The following is a 20000-nucleotide window of genomic DNA, read 5'->3' on the forward strand; positions in this document are numbered from 1 at the left end:
CCTGACCTCGCTCCGTGCGACTTCTTCCTCTTCCCCAAGCTCAAGGAGGTCATGAAGGGGACCCGTTTTGATGATGCGGACGACATCAAAAAGGCCGTGACGACGGAGCTGAGGAGCATCCCGCAAGAATCCTTCCAGCAGTGCATGCAAGCCTGGCAGAGAAGGATGGACAAGTGCATGCGGTGCCAGGGGGATTACTTCGAAGGAGATAACCTATAGTTTGTAGCCTGGATGTGAAATAAAACTTGTGTGGCACCAGTCCTGGAACTTTAATGACACACCTCGTATATATCAAGGAAAGGTCAAGATTAAATTCTTATAATTGTTAAAGTGAATCATTCAATGTTAGACGAATTTTCCTTTACCACTCTTGGTATATTTTTGCACTTTTCTCTATAGTACAAAGCATTTTTTTCCTTTTGGTGTTACATAATTTTTTTCAAACTATCACTGCACTCAGGTTCACCCAAATTGAACAACAGGTGATATGAGGATAGAAAGAATTGAAAAATACTATATATCAAACGCCAGAACCTTTAGGAATACAGGGAAGTGACGAGAGGCGCAAGATAGAGAAGAGAGAGAGAAAGAGAGAGAGAGAGAGAGAGAGAGAGAGAGAGAGAGAGAGAGAGAGAGAGAGAGAGAGAGTAGAAAGAGTTTGCTGAGTTATATTCACGTCTTCCAAGTCGATCATCTTCACCCTCTCTGTGTTATGAGTGTAAATGGACGATGTTTCATTAAGGCTAAGTAAGAGGACGTAGGTGAGAGAGAGAGAGAGAGAGAGAGAGAGAGAGAGAGAGAGAGAGAGAGAGAGAGAGAGAGAGAGAGAGAAGGGTTGCAAGTGAGATGAAAGGGGATGCGTACAAGGGTGAATGAAGTCTCAGTGCGACGACCGCCTGAGTTAATTGAGGTTAAGGGAAGGATTCAAGGTGAAGAAAACAAGATCCAACAAGATAGAGATGAGATTGAACAGAGGTAAGAGACAGAGAGGGAGAGGGAAGGGAGAGGGAAAATAAAGAGGAAGGGCAAAGGCAAAGATAGGGAGAGAATAACGCCACAAGTGATGGATATGATAAAGAAAACGAATAATAAGAGCAATGAAGAGAAAAGAAGAGAGAAGAAAGATAATAGAGTCTGTAAGTATCCTCAAAGCGTACATGAAGAAAAGAGAGAAGGAAAGGGCGAAAGTAAAAAGGAGGAACAAAGGTAGAAATTTAAAGGAAAGGATACGAATAATAAGAACAATGAAGAGAAAAAAAGAAAAAAAAAAGAACGTCTTCAAAACATGCATGAAGAAGAGAGAAAAATAGTAAGAGTAAATACGATGAGGGAAGGAAAAGATAGTGAAAGAATAAAGACACACCCGATGGATATGGTTGAGAATACGGATAATAAGAACAATGAAGGAAAGAAGAGAGAAGGAAGGAAGGAAGAGTCTTGAAAGCGTGCATGAAGAATTGTGCAAAGATGGAGAATAACAAGAGTGAAGGGATATGGGAAAGAAATAGGGATAATAAAACTAATAAAGATAGAAAAAATAAAAGAGAAGAATCATAAGAGAGGAAGTGCCTTGAAAACCTGCATAGGAAAGATAATGACTATTTTGTAAACTAAGCTAATATCCTCTTCTGAGTTGAACAGCCAGAAGAAAACATGAAACCTCGTCTCAGTGGAAATCAAAATACACGGTTGATTTCCATTCCCTTCCACTCTTATTTTAGACCCGTTTCTTTTCTCCCATGAGTAATGTGGTGGTATTGTTCTTCAAACCAGACAGCAGAGTGTGCTGGTAATAAAAAAAAATCATGAAAAGGTAACGATAAGGCCTCTTAATTAACGTGAGGTACGAGTATGTACGGAGAGCAACAAAAAGGAAGGGTTGGGAAAAAATATATTAAAAGTACAGAGAAGGAGGAAGAGAGAGAAATTGACGTACGAGGAGTCTTAGAGAGAGAGAGAGAGAGAGAGAGAGAGAGAGAGAGAGAGAGAGAGAGAGAGAGAGAGAGAGAGAGAGAGAGAGAGAGAGAGCAATAGGTCAGCATTAAGTTGAAAAAAGTGAAACTTACTGTTGATGAAAAATGGTAAAGAAAATAAGAGGAGAATTGGAGAAGATGAGAGAGAGAGAGAGAGAGAGAGAGAGAGAGAGAGAGAGAGAGAGAGAGAGAGAGAGAGAGAGAGAGAGTGTTCCTGGTCAACTCATTTCTCTTCTTTCCGGTCATTTTAAACTCGCCGTCAGATATACATTGTTATTTTCACTACACTAATAACTTTTCTCTCTCTCTCTCTCTCTCTCTCTCTCTCTCTCTCTCTCTCTCTCTCTCTCTCTCTCTATCTATCTATCTCAGAACTATCTATTATCTTAATTCAACATGGAAACACAACCATTAAATATTGTTTCTCTACTACTACTACTTCTACTACTACTACTACTTCTACTACTGCTACTGCTACTATCACCACCACAACCACTTACTCTATTCGAACCACAACAGCTATACATGGCTCCTAGGAATACTTGCACTAACCCTGCCTAGTCTTTCCAATGTTACGTATGCTAATGCTATCACCACTGCCACCAACATTACCATACTAATAATGCCAGCATGGGTTTCAATGGTAACCTTATCACTAACACTATCTGCCCTGCCGTTACTGTTAGAAGGGATGTGTTGGAATAGAGGAAATCTGATGGAAGTCTTTAAATGATATAAGGGATATAACAGGGGTGATATGGACACGAATCCTATGGTTTGTAATTAGGACAGGGCTTGCAGTAATGGGTTCAATCTTTGTAAATTTTGATATTAAAATATTAAAAAAAATGAGAAGAAATTGGTTCAGAAATTTGGTTGTAAATAATTGGAAGAGACTCCTCCCTTTTACTGGTAAGCTCTGGAATTCTCTCCGTTTCTGCATTTCCTCCTTCTTACAACTTCATGATTTCAAGAGAGAAGCAACTAGACAGTTCAAAGATAAATTGCCTACCTCCTTTCATTCCAGTTCTGTCTCGTTTAGTGAGCAGCATATTGTGCAGGACTCTTCCAATTAATATTTCATCCTTGGGCAATCTCCCTAACCTGCCACATAGAAAGACTTAGTAATGAGCTTGTTAGTACTGAGTCAATACGAAGCTTTATAAAGAAGATAAACATTTGGCTAAGGATGATTGATAGAAAGTTATGAATGTTTAAATAACTATGACGTATAGGTCTACTGAATTTTTGAGACTTGCCTAATGGAGGTTTTCAAGTGATGTAAGCGATATAACATGGGTGACATAAGCAAATTTCTTAGGATCAGTTATCAGGATAGTACAAGAAATAATGGCTTCATGCTCGATAAAGGTAGATTTAGTAATGCAGTTGGTTCTCAGATAGAGTGTTATATAAATGGAATTAACTCAGTAATCAGGTTGTTAATACTGAGTCAATACAAAAGCTTTAAAAGAAGCTAAACAAATATATGGATGAGGATGATATGTAGGAAATAGGTAGGTAGATTTGCAGTACATGAGTACATGTAGACCTCGTGGCTTCTTGCAGCTTCCCTTATGTAATTATGCTCTACACAGGTGGAGGCGAATGATGTGGACAAGGTGGACGCTGGGAGCCTATTGTACACAATCTCCGGGGATGGTGTGGATGGTTACGGGCCCACTGACGCTTACTTCACCGTGGACCCCAGCAGCGGAGAGGTGACGCAGAGGAAGGTATGTGGCTGTGTATCGTGCTAGTTATTGGAATGTTGCTGTGTCCTTTGTTATGTGGTTAATGAGGTAGCTGTGTTTGTCTCTGCGTGTGGGTCGGTGGATGGTTGGCAGGATGGTTGGTAGGTTAGGTGGGTGGGTGGGTTTGTGTGGTGTTTTAATGTTGTGATATTTTCATCCTGTGTTCTTGTTCAGATTTTTTCTCTTATTTCTTGCTTTTTTGTTTTCCTATCTTCTTTTCTTTCGTTAAGTTTTTCTCTGTTTCGTCTTTTTTTTTTTAGATTTTCATATGCATATTATTTTCGTTTCATCTCTTTTTCCTCTTTTTTTTATTTTCCTTGTTCTTCTCATCATAAACATTATCTTCAACATTATTATTACCTTTCATCACGTCCCCCTCCTTCTCTTCTTACTTTCATGTGCGAGTTTATGCAGTAACATTATTGTTTTTCAGGAATTTATTAAACAGACTTGATTGGTTTCCTGTTTTCAATAACGTGCCTGAAATAAACTGTGTACTGTATAGAAAGTAAATAACTATATAAATGGTGACGACGGTGATGATGATGATGATGACGATGATGATGATGATGATGATGGTGGTGGAGGAGGATAGTGGTGATGTTGATAATAATTAAGTTGATTATGAAGGTGGTGGTGGTGGTGCTGGTAATGGTGGTGATGAAATAAATAAGTAAACGAGACACAAAATTGAAATTGTATTGTATTTTATCAAAAGAATTATTTCAATTCTGTTATCGTTGTTGTTGTTGTTGCTGTTGTTGTTGTTGCTGTTGTTGTTGTTGTTGTTGTTGTTGTTGTTGTTGTTGTTGTCGTTGTTGTTGTTGTTGTTGTTGTTGTTGCTGTTGTTGTTCTTTTTTTCCTTTTACCTGTACTTCATATAATAGATATATATGATAAATTAAGGGCAGGTGAAGAGGTTTTAAGGCCACAATATAATGAATTAATTAGAAGAGTCAGGAAGTTAACGAGGAAAGCTAAGGGCAATTATGAATTAAAGGTAGCCAGCTAGGCGAAGACGGACCCCAAGGGATTTTATCAGGTATACAGGACGAAGAATAAGGATACTATAGGTCCATTAAAGGCAGCAGATAGAGAGCTGGTTAATTCTGGGGAGGAGATTAGTAAAACTCTGAATGAGTATTTTTTAACTGTCTTCACCTAGAAAAACATGCAGGATATGCCAGATAGTGAACAGATGTTTAGAGCAGATGAGAATGAGAAGCTGACATATTTCCATAACTAGGGAGATAGTGGAACAGGAGATAGATAGGCTAAATAAGTTTAAGACACCAAGACCAGATGAAATATATCACAGAGTACTTAAGGAATGCAAAGAGATTATTAGTGAGCCGTTAGTTTCTGTCTTTAGGAAATCACTTGAGTCAGGTGAGGTACCAGTAATGTGGAGGCAGGCTAATGTAGTACCCATCTTTAAGAAAGGAAATAAAACTTAAGCCTATAATTATAGACCTGTCAGCTTAACTTCAGTTGTAGGTAAAATAATGGAGTCAATAATAACGAGGAACATTAGGGAGCATTTAGAGAAACATAACTTGATAAATTAGTCACAGCATGGCTTCACGAAGGGGAAGTCTTGCCTGACGAACTTGTTAAGTTTTTACAGTAAAGTGTATGAGGCAGTAGATAATGGTGATAGTTATGACATCTTATATCTGGACTTTAGTAAAGAGTTTGACAAGGTACCCCATCAAAGGCTCCTGAGAAAGGTTAGGGCACACGCAATAGATGGGAAGGTGTTAGGCTGGATAAGGTCGTGGCTAAGTGACAGGCGACAATGAGTTGTAATAAACGGCTCTAAATCCGAGTGGGGTCATGTAATTAATGGGGTGCCACAGGGATCAGTATTAGGGCCATTGTTGTTTTTAATATATATTAATGACTTGGATAGTGGAATTAGTAGTGATGTTAGTAAATTTGTGGATGACACAAAGATAGGTAGATTAATTAGGTCAGAATCGGATGCCATCGCCTTGCAGGCAGATTTAGATAGGATGAATGAATGGACGGACAGATGATAAATGCAGTTTAATATCAACAAATGCAAAGTACTCAGCGTAGGTAGAGGAAACCCACACCGTAGGTACACAATAAACAACCAAACTCTGGTAGGTTCAGGGTACGAAAAAGATTTAGGAGTTATAGTTAGCTCTGAACTCCGTTTAGGAAAGCAATGGATAGAGACCAGAAACAGGGCAAATAGGGTATTAGGATTCATTTTTAGGAGTGTTAAAAGTAGAAGGTCCGAAGTAATATTAAAGTTATATTTGGCGCTGGTCAGACCTCATCTAGACTAGGCTGTGTAGTTCTGGTCCCACATTACAGGAAAGATATAGGTCTATTAGAATCAGTACCATTTGAGAACCAGTTTCTTCCTGTATCTTTCTTAAACCAAAATTTTTCAAGCTTGAACCCGATATTTCTTGTTCAATTCTGGTTGCTGATCCTAAGAATTTTGTTTACATCCCTCTTGTTATAACCCTTATACCACTTAAAGACTTAAAAACATAAGAACATAAGAAATAAGGGAAGCTGCAAGAAGCGACCAGGCTTACACGTGGCAGTCCCTGTATGAAACGCACCTACCTATTTCCATCTGCTATCCCCATCTAAACTTGTCTAATCTTCTCTTAAAGCTCTCTAGTGTCCTAGCACTAACTACATGATTACTGAGTCCGTTCCACTCATCTACCAATCTATTTGAGAACCAATTTTTTCCTATCTCCTTCCTAAACCAAAATTTGTCAAGCTTGAACCCGTTATTTCTTGTTCTACCCTGGTTGATGATCCTAAGAATTTTGCTTACATCTCCCTTGTTATAACCCTTATACCATTTAAAGACATCTATCAGGTCCCCTCTTAACCTACGTCTCTCTAAAGAATGTAAATTTAACAGCTTCAACCTCGCCTCGTAAGGGATACTCCTCATCCCCTGTATCCTTTTAGTCATTCTCCTCTGTACTGATTCTAATAGACCTATATCTTTCCTGTAATGTGGGGACCAGAACTGCACCGCGTAGTCTAGATGAGGTCTGACCAGCGCCAAGTATAACTTTAATATTACTTCCGGCCTTCTACTTTTAACACTCCTAAAAATTAATCCTAGTACCCTATTTGCCTTGTTTCTGGCTTCTATGCATTGTTTCCCTAGACGGAGTTCAGAGCTAATTATAACTCCTAAATCTTTCTCGTACCCTGTACCTACCAGAGTTTGGTTGTCTAATGTGTATCTATTGTGTGGGTTTCCTCTACCTACGCTAAGCACTTAGCATTTATTGATATTGAATTGCATTTGCCATCTATCCGTCCATTCATTCATTCTATCTAAGTCTGCCTGCAAGGCGATGGCATCCGATTCTGACCTAATTAATCTACCTATCTTTGTGTCATCCGCAAATTTACTGCCTTCTATCAGGTCCCCTCTTAACCTTCGTCTCTCTAAAGAATGTAAATTTAACAGCTTCAATCTCGCCTCGTAAGGAATACTCCTCATTCCCTGTATCATTTTAGTCATTCTCCTTTGTAGTGGTAGATGAGTGGAACGGAGTTAGTGCTAAGACATTAGGGAGCTTTAAGAGAAGATTAGACGAGTTTATGGATGGAGATGATAGGTGGAAATAGGTAGGTATATTTCATATAGGGACTGTCACGTGTAAGCCTGGTCGCTTCTTGCAGTTTCCCTTATTTCTTATGTTCTTATGTCCTTCCTCCTCCTCCTCCTCCTCCTCCTCCTCCTCCTCCTCCTCCTCCTCCTCCTCCTCCTCCTCCTCCTCCTCCTCCTCCTCCTCCTCAACCCTCATCTCTTCTATTCTAAGCGTTTTTCATACGTCCTTTGTCTCTACGTATAAAAAAGAATGAAGAGATATGTTTGCTTTGGTCTTCATTTCTTGGCGTGGGTCATATTTCAAGCTTTATTTGTATTTCGTACGTGGAATGAAGCAAGAGTGAATTCATGGCTTCATATTTGAATACATAAAGTGTGTGTGTGTGTGTGTGTGTGTGTGTGTGTGTGTGTGTGTGTGTGTGTGTGTGTGTGTGTGTGTGTGTGTGTGTGTGTGTATGTGTGTGTATTTTATAAGTTTATTCTATATGTCATTTTTTTTAATTTTTTTCTCTCTCTTTCTTTCTTTCCTGATTTCTTTCTCCATGCATTAGATTTGTTTAATTGCTTGCTTATTTATCTATTTATTCGTTACTTATCTCAACATAAAAGTCAAGTTTCCGTTATTTTTTGGGGTGGTTGATAAAATATACATTACCTTTCGTGTATGTTTTGTGTATTTATCTCCGTCTCTCTCTCTCTCTCTCTCTCTCTCTCTCTCTCTCTCTCTCTCTCTCTCTCTCTCTCTCTCTCTCTCTCTCTCTCTCTCTCTCTCTCTCTCTCTCATTTTTTTTATGTAACGAACTCAGACTTGGACACTACAAGGAATCTCCTCCTCCTCTTCCTCCTCCTCCCCCTCCTCCTCCTCCTCCTCCTCCTCCTCCTCCTCCTCCTCCTCGTCTCTCCCCTCATATATCTTCCCTCTCCCTTCATCCCCTGCTCTCCTCATAGCCTTCCAAAGACCACTGTAACCTGAATATAGTACATTCTTTGTTTTCCTGTCCTATTTCCGACTCATGTAATCCTGCCTAACATTAGGACTCTTTTTGTTCCCTATATACAAGAAGTTAAGTCATTTTTTTAGGGATACATTTTCTTATGGGAAATATAACAGGAAGAGAGAGAGAGAGAGAGAGAGAGAGAGAGAGAGAGAGAGAGAGAGAGAGAGAGAGAGAGAGAGAGAGAGAGAGAAAGAGAGTGTCAAATATTTATAAGCACTTCAGAATAGATATACTAGTACATACATCCTACTACTCCATTATAAATATTTCAACATACGTTACTCGTAAAAATACCTTTCATCAATACCATTCCATTAACAGAAAAGAGAGAGAAAAAAAATATATACTACAATTCAATGTTTCACCTTTTTTTTCTATCCATCCTTTCCTCTCACTCTCTCTTCCTCTCTCTTTCGTTCTCTCTCACTGCACAAAAAAAGTTGAATTCTTAACCTATGACTAATAAAATAAAAGGTCCTTGATTATTTTTTTCCATGCTCCCTCCCCATACGAGTTTAATATAACAAAATGGGAGACAGTAACGAATAGGTAGAGGGGAAGGAAAGAAAGGACAGGAGAAGAAAGAGCAGAGAGGGAGAAAATTGGGTAGGCGGAGTGAGAGGGGAGAAGGCGGACACAGAGAAAGACAAGGAGAAGGACAGACAGAGGGAGAGAGACGTGGGGGAGACATAGAGATAGACGAAGAGATGGGAGGAGGAGATGTAATTGTAGAGAAGTATACCGAACAGGGAGACAGAGGGTAACGTGAATAAAGGGGAGGAAGAGTGAGTGGAGGAAGGGAAGAGACGGGGAGAGGGAGGAGGAATGGGTGAGGGGTGGAGTGAGGGAGAAGAATGTGTAGTGATAGTGGAAGAGAGGGAGGGGAGAAGGGGAAATGGAATTGAAGAAATAAGTGACGAGAGAGAGAGAGAGAGAGAGAGAGAGAGAGAGAGAGAGAGAGAGAGAGAGAGAGAGAGAGAGAGAGAGAGAGAGAGAGAGAGAGAGAGAGAGAGAGAGAGAGAGAGAGAGAGAGAGAGAGAGAGAGAGAGAGAATGTCAGCACCATGTCTCGGCACGAAATTGTGGTTAAGGTCACCCACATTGGTGCCGAGTCCTCTCACGTTGGCGGAGACCACGGTCTGGCGGAGACTACGGTCACCTGACCATGGTCTCCGCCAACGTGAGAGGACTCCGCACCAATGTGGGTGACCTTAGACACAATTTCGTGCTGAGACATGATGCTGACATTGTCGCAGTGACAGAAACGTGGCTGACTGACGAGGTGGAGCCGACGTTCGGCAGAATATCAGACTACTCCCTGTCGGTGAGGATGGACCGAGAAAATAGAGCAGGCGGTGGTGTCGCTGCCAAGGACGGCCTCCAAACACAGGAACTCGAGGTAGCCGTGCCACACCTGATGGAGGCACTGTTCTTCAGGGTGGTACTTGCAGACAACAGTGGGCTTCTCCTCTGTATCATGTACCGCCCCTCGAGACAAGGACGAGCCCCGCTAGACTTCCTGACGGAGGAACTCGACACCCTGCTCCAGCGTCACAAGTGTTCCCATGTGATGATATGATAGTGGGGGACTTGAACTTCCACATGGAGCAGGATGCCTTCAATAATCTCCCGGCGGTTCAGGGCCCGACCAACCATGTCACCTTCCTTACACACGAGCGGGGAGGGCTGCTGGACCCTGTGGTGACAGACCTACCCGAAGCCAGCATCAAGTGAAAGCAGCTAGGACCAGTGGGCAGCTCAGACCACTTTGCTGTGCTGTCTCAGGTCGAGCTGCTAACGGCGAGGGAAGACGCTATCCCGCGTACTGTCTGGCTTTGGGACAGGGCGGACTGGCCATCCATGAAGCAGGACATGATGAACACGGACTGGGAGGCCCTAATGGGAGATGCTGAGACCAAGGCACGCACCCTCACCACTAGGCCCCTTGCCCTCCAACAGCAGCATGTGCTCCAGGCCTGGTGATCCTGCCTTGTTTGGTTTTCGCTGCAGAGCATCTGCCGAGGCCAAGCATGCTGCCTGGGTGAGGTACAAGCGACACCCGTCACGCAGGAACAAGACGCTGCACCGAGAGGCGTGTGAGAGGATGACGTCCATCTGCAGATGGGCGAGGAATCAGCTAAGGGAGGACAGAAGGCGAAAGCTCAGTGGCCCCAGGTGTTGGCAACAAGACTTGGTGGAATCTGGTGAAGGAGCAGCAAGGAGCATGTCACCGCGAGACTCTTCCTCCACTCACCAGACCTGACGAATCCACCGTCACGAGCAGTGCAGACAAGGCCACACTCCTCGCCGAGCTTTTCGCCAACAAGGTGAAGGTTGATGATCCGGCACGACCTCTACCACAGCTGGTCCCGGAAACAGACTGCACTGTCGCCACTGTCTTGGTGACGGCAGAGCAGGTTGAGCGTCTACTCGGTGCGGTGGAAATGGGTAAAGCCACAGGCCCGGATGACGTCAGCCTACGGCTCCTCAAGCTCTGCGCTAGAGAGCTGTCAGCTCCTCTCACCACCGTCTTCACATCTTGCCTGAGGGAGAAGTGGCCCTCATTATGGAAGGAAGCGCGTGTGGTCCCGGTCCACAAGAAAGACTCAAGGTCTGAACCCAGCAACTACAGACCCATCTCTCTGCCTTCAGTGGTGGGCAAGTTGCTGGAGCAAATAGTGTCTGTTGTCATCTGCCAACACCTGAGCGAGAACCACCTCCTCTCAGAAAGGCAGTTTGGCTTCAGGCCTGGCCGATCCACTACAGACCTCCTCCTCATCCTCTCCAAGAACTGGCAAGACGCCCTGGAAGAAGGCCTGGACACACTTGTGGTGGCCCTGGACATTGCTGGGGCTTTCGACAGGGTCAGGCACGCGGGGCTCGTTGAAAAAGCTTCGCTCCAAGAGTGTCCAAGGTGACCTGCTAATGCTGCTCGAAGATTACCTCCAGGGCAGGACCCTTTAGGTAGTAGTCAACGGGCAGTCATCAAGGCCTTCACTTGTCCGGGCTTCATTCTCACAAGGCTCCGTCTTGGACCTAGTCCTATGGAACATATACATTGATGACTTCCTCCGGCAGCTGTCATTTGTGGCAGCATACGCCGACGACTGCACACTCTCCTGCTTCTACTGCCGCCTCGACAGTCAGCGTGCCATCACTGAGCTGAACAGGGAGCTCGGACTGGCGGAGCAGTGGGGAAAGATGTGGCAGGTTAACTTTGCTCCTGAGAAGGCACAGGCGATGGTCATCTCGCGGTCCCCAGGTGCCTCACACGCAGTCTCAGAACAGCTGCGTTTTGGAGACAAGAGCCTGCCACTCCAGGATTACATCAAGATCCTGGGCGTGTCTGTGGACCGCGGCTTACACTTTGATCACCACATCGCTGTCGTCACCAGCCAGACCTCTCCGAATCTTTTCCCTGCGCAGGATGGCGAACACCCTCGACCGACGGGGCATTCTCACGCTATACAGGGCACAGATACGCCCATGTATGGAGTACGGTGCCCTGTCCTGGATGTCGAGTGCCACATGCAGAGACTGGATACTGTGCAGCGGCGAGCCCTGAGCTTGGTGGCCACCGACGAGGACAAACAGTACCCAGCACCAGTAACGTCACTGAAGCACCGCCGGGATATGTCGGCACTAGTGGTGTGCCACAAAACTCAGGTGCAGAGAGTCCCTCACCTTGACCACCTGAGGCTGCTGCCACACACAGTGCAGAGGTGCACCAGAGCTGCGGCCCGTAGCGACGAGCTAGTGAAGGTGCCTCGATCTCGTTCTATCCAACACCAGCGCATCTACACAGTCAGGACTTCGCGGCTGTGGAACATGTTCATGGTGGCCACGCCTCAAGTGCAGGACATGTCTACACACCAGGTGAAGCTGGCAGCCCACAGGTGGCGTAGCACGCACCTGTCCCCACTGATGCTTTATTTTTTTTAGTCTTGCATTAATATATTTAATTATTCTATATTGTTATCTTAATGTTAATTATGTACAGTGTTATTCCCTGTAAATAATATTATCATAGGCTTTATAAATAATTCCATATTCAACGTGAAATTTTAAGCCTTTCTGTAAATATTTGTTTAAATAAAAGAGAGAGAGAGAGAGAGAGAGAGAGAGAGAGAGAGAGAGAGAGAGAGAGAGAGAGAGAGAGAGAGAGAGAGAGAGAGAGAGAGAGAGAGAGAGAGAGAGAGAGAGAGAGAGAGAGAGAGAGAGAGAGAGAGAGAGAGAGAGAGAGAGAGAGAGAGAGAGAGAGAAAAGGAGAAATATGCTAATCTTTATAATACTTAATAACTGAGTACACGATCTCTCTCTCTCTCTCTCTCTCTCTCTCTCTCTCTCTCTCTCTCTCTCTCTCTCTCTCTCTCTCTCTCTCTCTCTCTCTCTTTCTTCCTTTTCGTTGCATTTCCAAGTCATATTTATGTACTAGAAAATGCTTTTGAAGTCTTTATCCTAGTTGTGGTATTGGATGTTAAATAATGCCATTTTTTGGTTATCCTAGAAGATAAAAGTTCTGGTAACGGTAAGGAAAAAAAATGTTGATGGTTGATGGTGAATAATGAAAAGAAATTGACACACACACACACACACACACACACACACACACACACACACACACACACACACACACACACACACACACACACACACAAATGCGCACGCACGGACACACACACACATCGCCATAAAAATTACTATAAATACCATGTACTTTTAATGCAGGGATAAAAATAAATAGTTAAAAATACACGACGCCCTTACTCTGATTTTTATAAAGGTGACTCATATTCCGGAGTAAAGAAAACTTACTATTATTGGCAGCCTGGCGACCCTTTGGCCTTGTTTCATACTGAGGGGGAGGCAAGGGTGCAGTGACCTGGCCCCAGAGAGAGAGAGAGAGAGAGAGAGAGAGAGAGAGAGAGAGAGAGAGAGAGAGAGAGAGAGAGAGAGAGAGAGAGAGATTGTGTGGGTAGAAACAAGCGAAAAAAAACTTTCTGGTAATCTATATAATATCTGAATTCTGTTTAATGTTTCATAATAAAATACAAGAAATTGAGCTAGGAGCATTCTGATTTAGACATTTTAGTGTGTGTGTGTGTCATTCACCTGCTGCTGGTCACCAAGCCAGCCGTTACCCTACGGAAAGAGCTCAGAGCTCATATTAGCCGATCTTTGAATAAGACTGAGACCACTCACATACCACACACCGGGACAGCGAGGCCACAACCACTCGGGTTACATTAAGTACCTACTTGGTGCTGGGTGAACACATTAAGAGGTTCGCCCACTTGCCTCGCCGCGCCCGGGACTCAACCGGGGCCTTCTCGGTTGTGACCCGAAAGTGCTGACCACTACACTATGTGTGTGTGTGTGTGTGTGTGTGTGTGTGTGTGTGTGAAAGGACAAGTCACTTGGTACATAATATTTTAGAAGAGCACGTTTGCCGTTCTTAAAATTAACAAGAAAACTCTACTTATAGTTGTGAAAACACTACTTACAGTTGTGACACTTGCCTAAGTTTGGGAAAGTACTGGCAGGTTCACAGCTCCTGTTCCTTATAAGCTAAATATTTTGGAGTCCATATTCCTTCTTTATTATTGTCATTGTTGTTATATGTTGTTTTTGTTTTATGTTCTTTGGTCTTAAAATAGATTCTTTGACTAATCCTTCCTTATTGAGCTTAGTTGAAATGTTGGTATCCAAATAGATTTCTTGAGTAATACAACTTCCTTATTGAGCTTAGTTATGACTCTTTCTCTGGACTTTTCATTAGGAGTCTATTATTTATCAGGCGAGTAGCAACTGAGTACCACAATGCTCTTTAGAAGTGATAGACAACAAGGGTCAGTGATCAATAGAAGACAAACAGGATCTACTGGTGTCACTGATCAGGCATCCCTTGGATCCCCTACACAAATGTTTAATAAAGGAGGTAGTGATAAAGGCTTAATTTCCGGTAGGTATATAGAGTAGAGCTTAAATATATTAACATAAAAAAAAAAATGGAGAAAGGAGCAAAAAGGGAGGGAAGGGAATGAGAGAGAGAGAGAGAGAGAGAGAGAGAGAGAGAGAGAGAGAGAGAGAGAGAGAGAGAGAGAGAGAGAGAGAGAGATTTTTGAATATTTTTTTCCCAAAGCTTTTCACCGTATTAACATCAGCGAAAGTGACCCAGATCCGACAAAAGTTAGGGCCCACCACTGCCCTTGGCGACTGTAAGCAACTAGGTTTTTCACAAAGCACCAAGCAGAGCGGAAAACCTACAATCAACATTCAGTTTTGGCCAACGCACGATACTTTAGTTATGAGTCCGTTTTTTTTTTACTCTGCAAGCGAAGACAGGCAGTATTTTCTTTCTCTCTTTGGTCATCGTGGGGCGGCGTCGCTTCCCACTGCCTATAACTCTGGAGTAAAGGTTTCTATTTAAGTTTGATGATTTTTGGGATATTACTGTGTGTGTGTTATGTCACTTGGTGCTTTGCAGAGACTTTGTAAAGGCGAAAAAAGAAATAAAAAAAAGATAAACTGATAAATCAATGAGGATAAAATCAAATAAAAATAAGAAAAATAAACAAACGCAATAACATAACAGCAGAATATACAGCAAAAGCTGTTTTTGTATAATCATTTAGGCTCTCTCTCTCTCTCTCTCTCTCTCTCTCTCTCTCTCTCTCTCTCTCTCTCTCTCTCTCTCTCTCTCTCTCTCTCTCTCTCTCTCTCTCACACACACACACACACACACACACACACACACACACACACACACACACACACACACATACACACACGCGCGCGCTCGCGCTGTTTCCTTTCAGTATTGTTTGTTTGTATTTTATTTGAATTATCCACAACACCCACGACTTCTCTTTCAGCTGCGCCCTCCCCCTTCCCGCATTGCGACAGTACCACCCGGGGCGCGAGGGAGGGGAGGCACATACGTAGACGTGCAGTGTTTACATAAGGCTGGCACTATTATCTCACCTCCCCGTGTTACTAAAGGCTGATCGTGTTTTCTTAGTGGGTGTTTGTGGGTGTTTGTGGGTGTGAGTGTAGTGTGTTGTTGGAGTTGTTGCTGTTGTTATGTGTTATTGTTTTTTTGGCTTATCATTATTGCTGGTATTGGTATTGTTGCTACTGTTGGTACTACTACTACTACTATTATTACTACTACTACTACTACTACTACTACTACTACTACTACTACTACTACTACTGCTACTACTACTAGTACTGCTACTATTATTGACTTTTTATTAATATTGTATTTGTGTAGGAATAGTATATTCTTATTGCTGTTCGTATTATCTAATTTTATTACTTTATCATTATTGCTTCTACTACTTCTTTTAATACTGCCTCTACTGCTACTACTACCACTTCGTCTACTTCTGCTACCATCATCATTTTCGTTATGAAAGAAAATAAACTTTTTCAACGAATAAAATAAGTTTCAAGGATGCTTTTGTTATCTGGAGAACCAGGCAGCCTTGCAATGTATACTCTTTCCCTCTCTCTCACACACACACACACACACACACACACACACACACACACACACACACACACACACACACACACACACACACACACACACACACACACACACACACACACATCCACACACACACACGCACAGAACCACTTATCACTCCACGTCGTAGAACAAAAAAAAATCTTGTCGCCTTAAAAATCCTAAAACAAAACAGAATAAAGGAAAACAAATATATCTTCCCCCAGTAAACAAAAAAAAAAAAGGAAAAAAATTGAAACGGTAAAGGGAAGAAAAGAAAAACAAAAACACAAATAAAATGCAAGAAGGCTACAGTTCTAGCACATTTTCATGGTAAACTTAAACTCTTTTGTGCATTATGTTTCAGGCGCTGGACCGCGACCCACCGACAGGACGCAGCGTGTGGCGGGTGAAGGTTACTGTGAGGGACGGGCAGATGGGCGCCTGGCAGGAGAGGGATGAGGAAGGGGACGGGCGCTACTACTCCCCTCAGTCTCATGGCCTCTCCAGAAGACTTCACCGCGCCACTGGGAAGGACCAAGGAGTAGCGATAGGAGGGGAGTCTGACTCAGCGCTGGTGGTGATTGAAGCAGCAGAGACAACGGCACCAGTTTCAGACGCTGATGCAAAACGCCATAACAGTAACGGTGTCCTGAGGAGGATGAAGAGGAGCAGCAGAATTAGTTGTAGTAGTAACAGTAGTTGTTGTAGTAGTAGTGGTAGTGGTAGCAGTAGTAGTCTTTGTAGTAGTAACCACCACATTGAGCTGCCTTTACACCTCAGATCTACTAGTGATATCACTACTGCTACCACTACTACTATTATGACTACTACAACTACCATTGCCACTGTCACTACCACTGCTACCACTACAGCTACACCCACTCTCACCTCTTTGGGCAGCGAGGAAAGAGCTGCTGTACATGAAATAAGTGAAACCGAACTCGTATCATCTCTTGCTCGAGGTGGAGAGAAGGAAGAACCTCAATGGGGCAACCTAAGAGCAGAAATGCACTGGGAAATTCGATCTCATTTACCTTATGACGATGAGGTGGAGTCCTGGAGGTGGCGGAGGAAACGGAGGAGAAAAGCAGGTAGAGAAAACTGGTTAAGACGGGAAAGTGAGGACGAGAAGAGAGAGAAGATAGAAACGCAAGGACGGGGACAAGGAGCAGGAGGAGGAGGAGACATGCTATTAGATTCTCCGGCGAGGCAGCACCGTAACTCCGCCTTAACGACTCATGCCAACACTATCACGACATCAATCGGAGGCCATCACACTACGGGCGTCTTCAAGTGGCCTCACCCCAGCTCCCTTCAGCTCCCCGTCGCCCCTTCCGGCAGGCAGTTTCTCCTTGACGCAGCAAAGCCTGTTCTTGCAAGACACGCTGTCAAGGGTTTTTCTTCCCCCTCACTCCTTTTTCCTTCATTCGGTAAGAGAGAGAGGGCTAAGAGAGGACAAGGAATTGGAAGGAGAAAGAGAGAGGTGAACGACATCATTCTGCTCGGGTCTCGCGGGGCGGCAGGGGACGGGCGGAGGAAGGACGTGAGCGTGGAGAAGGCTGCCCGTTACCTGGCGCACACTCTGAAAAATGACCGAAGCATTGTGAACGATGGCCCAGGAGAGCGAGCAGAGCGGGACCCCAACGAGGCCGCTACTATCGCCATCACCAACCTCAACAGCACCGCAAGCGCCTTCCTTCCTCCCTCCTCGCCCTGCTCTTCCTCTACTTTTATCTTCCACGCTGCCGAGAGACGAAGATTTCTGCGCCCAAACTCCACTTGCCGCCCATCCATCTCCTCCGCCATAACCTTTTCCGCGCGGAGGAAAAAGGCAGCAGGAACAGGTGGAGTGAAAGGAAAAAATGGGCGTCTCATTTACGGTGTTTTCAATGCATCGCCGAGACTCCTAATCCACGTCCCCGCTGCGGGCCGGGATAAAAGGAGTCTTGATGGAACCGCGCGCCTGGGCGCTCCGAGGAGGCCCAGCGGCAAGGCATTACACACTCCTCATGCATCCCGCGCCTCCCTCCACCAGCCCCATACCTCAAAATTAAGAATGCGCCTTCCCAACCCGGTAATAAATCCAAGACGCAGAGGCAAGCGCGAGGCAGCGGCCTGGAAGATATACCGACACCGCCAAGTTCTCAGGACGCAGGAAACTTTGAGGAACGTGCAGCGCAAGGACCCGCCAGCCGCTGAGGGAAGCCAGGCAATGGGACGAGAAGATGTGCAACTTCCCACGTCCGGCGCTGAGGATTTACTGGTGATGTCGCCTCGCTTTGCACCCACCGAGATTGATCTTCCTTCTACTTTTACTTCTTTGTCCTCATCTGTCGCCTCCACTGCCTCATCATCCGGCCCCAATACACACCCCTCCTCTTTAACCTCCTCCTCTGCGGCGCCTTCATCCTTTCCGTCCTCTTCCCCCTTCACCTTACAGATGCTTTGGGCGGATAAAAAGAGCCCTGCCATTGAGCGTCCATCCCTGGAGAATCCCTCTGACAAGCCCTTGAAGACCCGTCACGCGGCCAGGAGGGAGCAAAGGGACCTGGAGACGACCTTCCGCACGAATTACAAGGAGGAGGAGGAAGAAGATGACAGGAATGGTTACGGAGAGTGCGTTTACTTCACCCCATCCCTGACTACCTCGCGGCAGCCTCCCACCGTAACACCTGAAGGAGGGAGTGAAGGGGGAGGGACTGGAGGTGGAAGGGCACAGCACGTGGCGGAGACAGTGCTGACGGTGATGGTGAAGGATATCAATGACAACGCTCCAGTCTTCCCCAACACCACCATCTACGGACAAGTACAGGAGAACGGCGCAGCGAGTGAGTAGAAAATATTGCTGGTTTTATTTTCTCTCTCTCTCTCTCTCTCTCTCTCTCTCTCTCTCTCTCTCTCTCTCTCTCTCTCTCTCTCTCTCTCTCTCTCTCTCTCTCTCTCTCGTACTGTACTTTAAGGCCAGTCTTTTTTAAGTTAGTTGATGTGGATTGGTTCGTTTAGCAAATGTTCGACGGAGAGAGACTGATCATCATCCATCGCGATTTTTTTTTTTCTGCTGCCCCTTCTTTTTTTTCCGTCATTTTTCAAAGCATGAGGGATGAGCGGGGTGGGGAACCTTACTTTCTGTTAAAAATTGTACTTTTTCAATCTCTTGCTTTTCCTATGCTACTACATGATGGTGAGTCTGGGTATTCTGTTGACATTTACGTATATATAATTTCAGTACCTCTGTCAGTGATGGCTGGGATGTGGACGGTGATTTTTCTTTCTTTTTTTCTCTTCTTTTTGTTAAGTCTAAAGAATAGTTAGGATTCCTCACTGATATTTTCTTTATTCCTGCATGGCAGAGTGGTAATCTAAGGTCACAAAGATTTCCCCCCCAAAAAAAAAAATAAATAAATAAAATAAAATAAGTCCCTTTGTAATGTGAAACCGAAAAAAGAACCAAATGAATTAACCAATTTAGTTTTAATCGTCTATAATCCATTAGGCCAAACAAGACTTACAGTATTACCGAGTTACTGAAGGTGGTGATGTCACAAAGTCCAATAAATTTCAATGTCCATAAATCAAGTAGTTATTGATATATGTACTCATGAACAGCTTTATGTTAAGAGCCACACAGAGACCAAGAAGAACTGGATACATAACAAGTGCAGGGAGTTGTATAAGACTTGACAGAATGCATACTACGTTAATGGATTTCCTTCTCTCTCTCTGCTTTATTTTTTCTTTATGTAAAAGGGACACTGGCCTAGGGCAAGAAAAGAATAAAAAAAAAAAGGCTTAGTGAGGTGTCAGTCCCCAAAGAAATATCAAACGAATTATCCAAAACTGAAGGATAATTGTCTTTGAATACATATCTACTAATTTCGCTGGTGACGGTGGCTGTGATGGTAGTGATAGTAGTGGTGGCAGTGGTGGTGGTGGTAGTAGCGAGTCATGTGTATTAAAGAAGCGAGAAGCTGTGGTGATGGTTGTGGTAGTGGTAGTAGTAGTGAATCATCTATATTAAAGAAGCGAGGAGCTGTGGTTTAGTGTGGCAGCCCGTCATGATGCGTCTTGCTGGTGGTGGTGCAGGTGATGGAGGTGCGGTGAGGTACTTAATGACCATAAACCGAACCACTTCTTC

At 44.0% G+C, this 20000-nt stretch overlaps 1 protein-coding gene across 1 annotated transcript in view; it reads left to right on the top strand.

The window, feature by feature from the left end:
- LOC135106984 (uncharacterized) overlaps positions 1-20000 on the top strand; it is a 146320-nt gene that overhangs the window by 88207 nt on the left and 38113 nt on the right. Inside the window, exons 7-8 of the mRNA XM_064016475.1 lie at positions 3572-3709; positions 16230-18693. Coding sequence (XP_063872545.1) covers positions 3572-3709; positions 16230-18693 — 2602 coding nt within the window. The remainder of the gene's footprint in view (positions 1-3571; positions 3710-16229; positions 18694-20000) is intronic.

This window comes from Scylla paramamosain, chromosome 2 (genome assembly GCF_035594125.1).
Source record: "Scylla paramamosain isolate STU-SP2022 chromosome 2, ASM3559412v1, whole genome shotgun sequence".
In the NCBI taxonomy this organism is placed as follows: Eukaryota; Metazoa; Arthropoda; class Malacostraca; order Decapoda; family Portunidae; genus Scylla; species Scylla paramamosain.